The sequence below is a fragment of the Schistosoma mansoni genome (genome assembly GCF_000237925.1).
Source record: "Schistosoma mansoni, WGS project CABG00000000 data, supercontig 0111, strain Puerto Rico, whole genome shotgun sequence".
NCBI lineage: Eukaryota > Metazoa > Platyhelminthes > Trematoda > Strigeidida > Schistosomatidae > Schistosoma > Schistosoma mansoni.
In genome coordinates, this window is record NW_017386032.1 from 252547 (window position 1) to 253623 (window position 1077).

The 1077-nt window shown below is 31.6% G+C and overlaps 1 protein-coding gene across 1 annotated transcript; it reads right to left on the reverse strand.

Moving 5' to 3' along the window:
• Smp_167870 (rhodopsin-like orphan GPCR,putative) lies at positions 1-1077 on the reverse strand (the record flags this gene model as incomplete). Its single annotated transcript, XM_018792790.1, has 1 exon — positions 1-1077. One exon carries the CDS (start codon positions 1075-1077, stop codon positions 1-3), a length of 1077 nt encoding a protein of 358 aa, XP_018644343.1.

The following is a 1077-nucleotide window of genomic DNA, read 5'->3' on the forward strand; positions in this document are numbered from 1 at the left end:
TCAAACCTTTTGTTTAGTATCATTCATTTTCGGTTTGTAGCATGGTCTACATATATCCAGTACAACTAGACGAAATGGTTTAAAATATTTGAAGTAAATAAAAAAATCAAACAGTTCACGTGTAAAATGTAAATTCCAAAATATATTTGCTATTTGAATTGCAAATTTGGACTGATTCAACGCATTTCTAATATCACTATATCTACCAATAATATAAGCGACGGCTTGCGGAATCGATGTTAAAGTATATGATGCTGAGTAGACTAAAAAGAATACTGTAGTATGTAATTGTCTACGATCAGTCATACTCATCTTTCTTGTAGCTGTATCTTTTACATGTTTACGTATACGTAGAAGAAATGCCAAATTAACACCGACTAATATTAGACTTTGTACACAGCCTAAATTTGAAAACAATGCATGGTATAATCTAATTGCATATTGATTTGGTTCTAAAGAACATTGTATTTTTGATTCAACAACATACCAACCACTTATGAAGAGTACTGGCAACATCATCAGGAAGCTCAACAGGTAGACTGTACCACATGCAAACCAAACATAATATTTCGGCAACTTATTAAATAATATTGGAAAATATATGCAAAAGAAACGATCCAACCCAGCACAGACTAATAAATTACCCATGCATGTTGACACAGATGAATAAATGAATCGATGTATTCTACATACCATTGGTGAAACGTTGTTTATAATAAAGTACACTTCGCCTTTCGTAATAAATGGTAAACCTTTAGCAGAAAATAACCATAACCAACCATATATTATGTTCGTTATTGAATTCATGATTGCAATAAATGCCATGTAGATCATATGACGTGGCATTAACTTAATTTGAATAAACGTAACAGCTGATATGAATGTGTTCGAAATAAGTCCTAGGATAGATATAACTGGTAATAAGTAACCGGACCATGCTCCTAACAACATAGATACTCCACAACTTAATGGATCATTTTGAATTATTAAATTTGAAGTATTTATAAAGGATGAATCACAACCTTCATATGTATCCCATGGAGTATTTCTAAACTGTCCAGTTAAGTTTTCCATCAT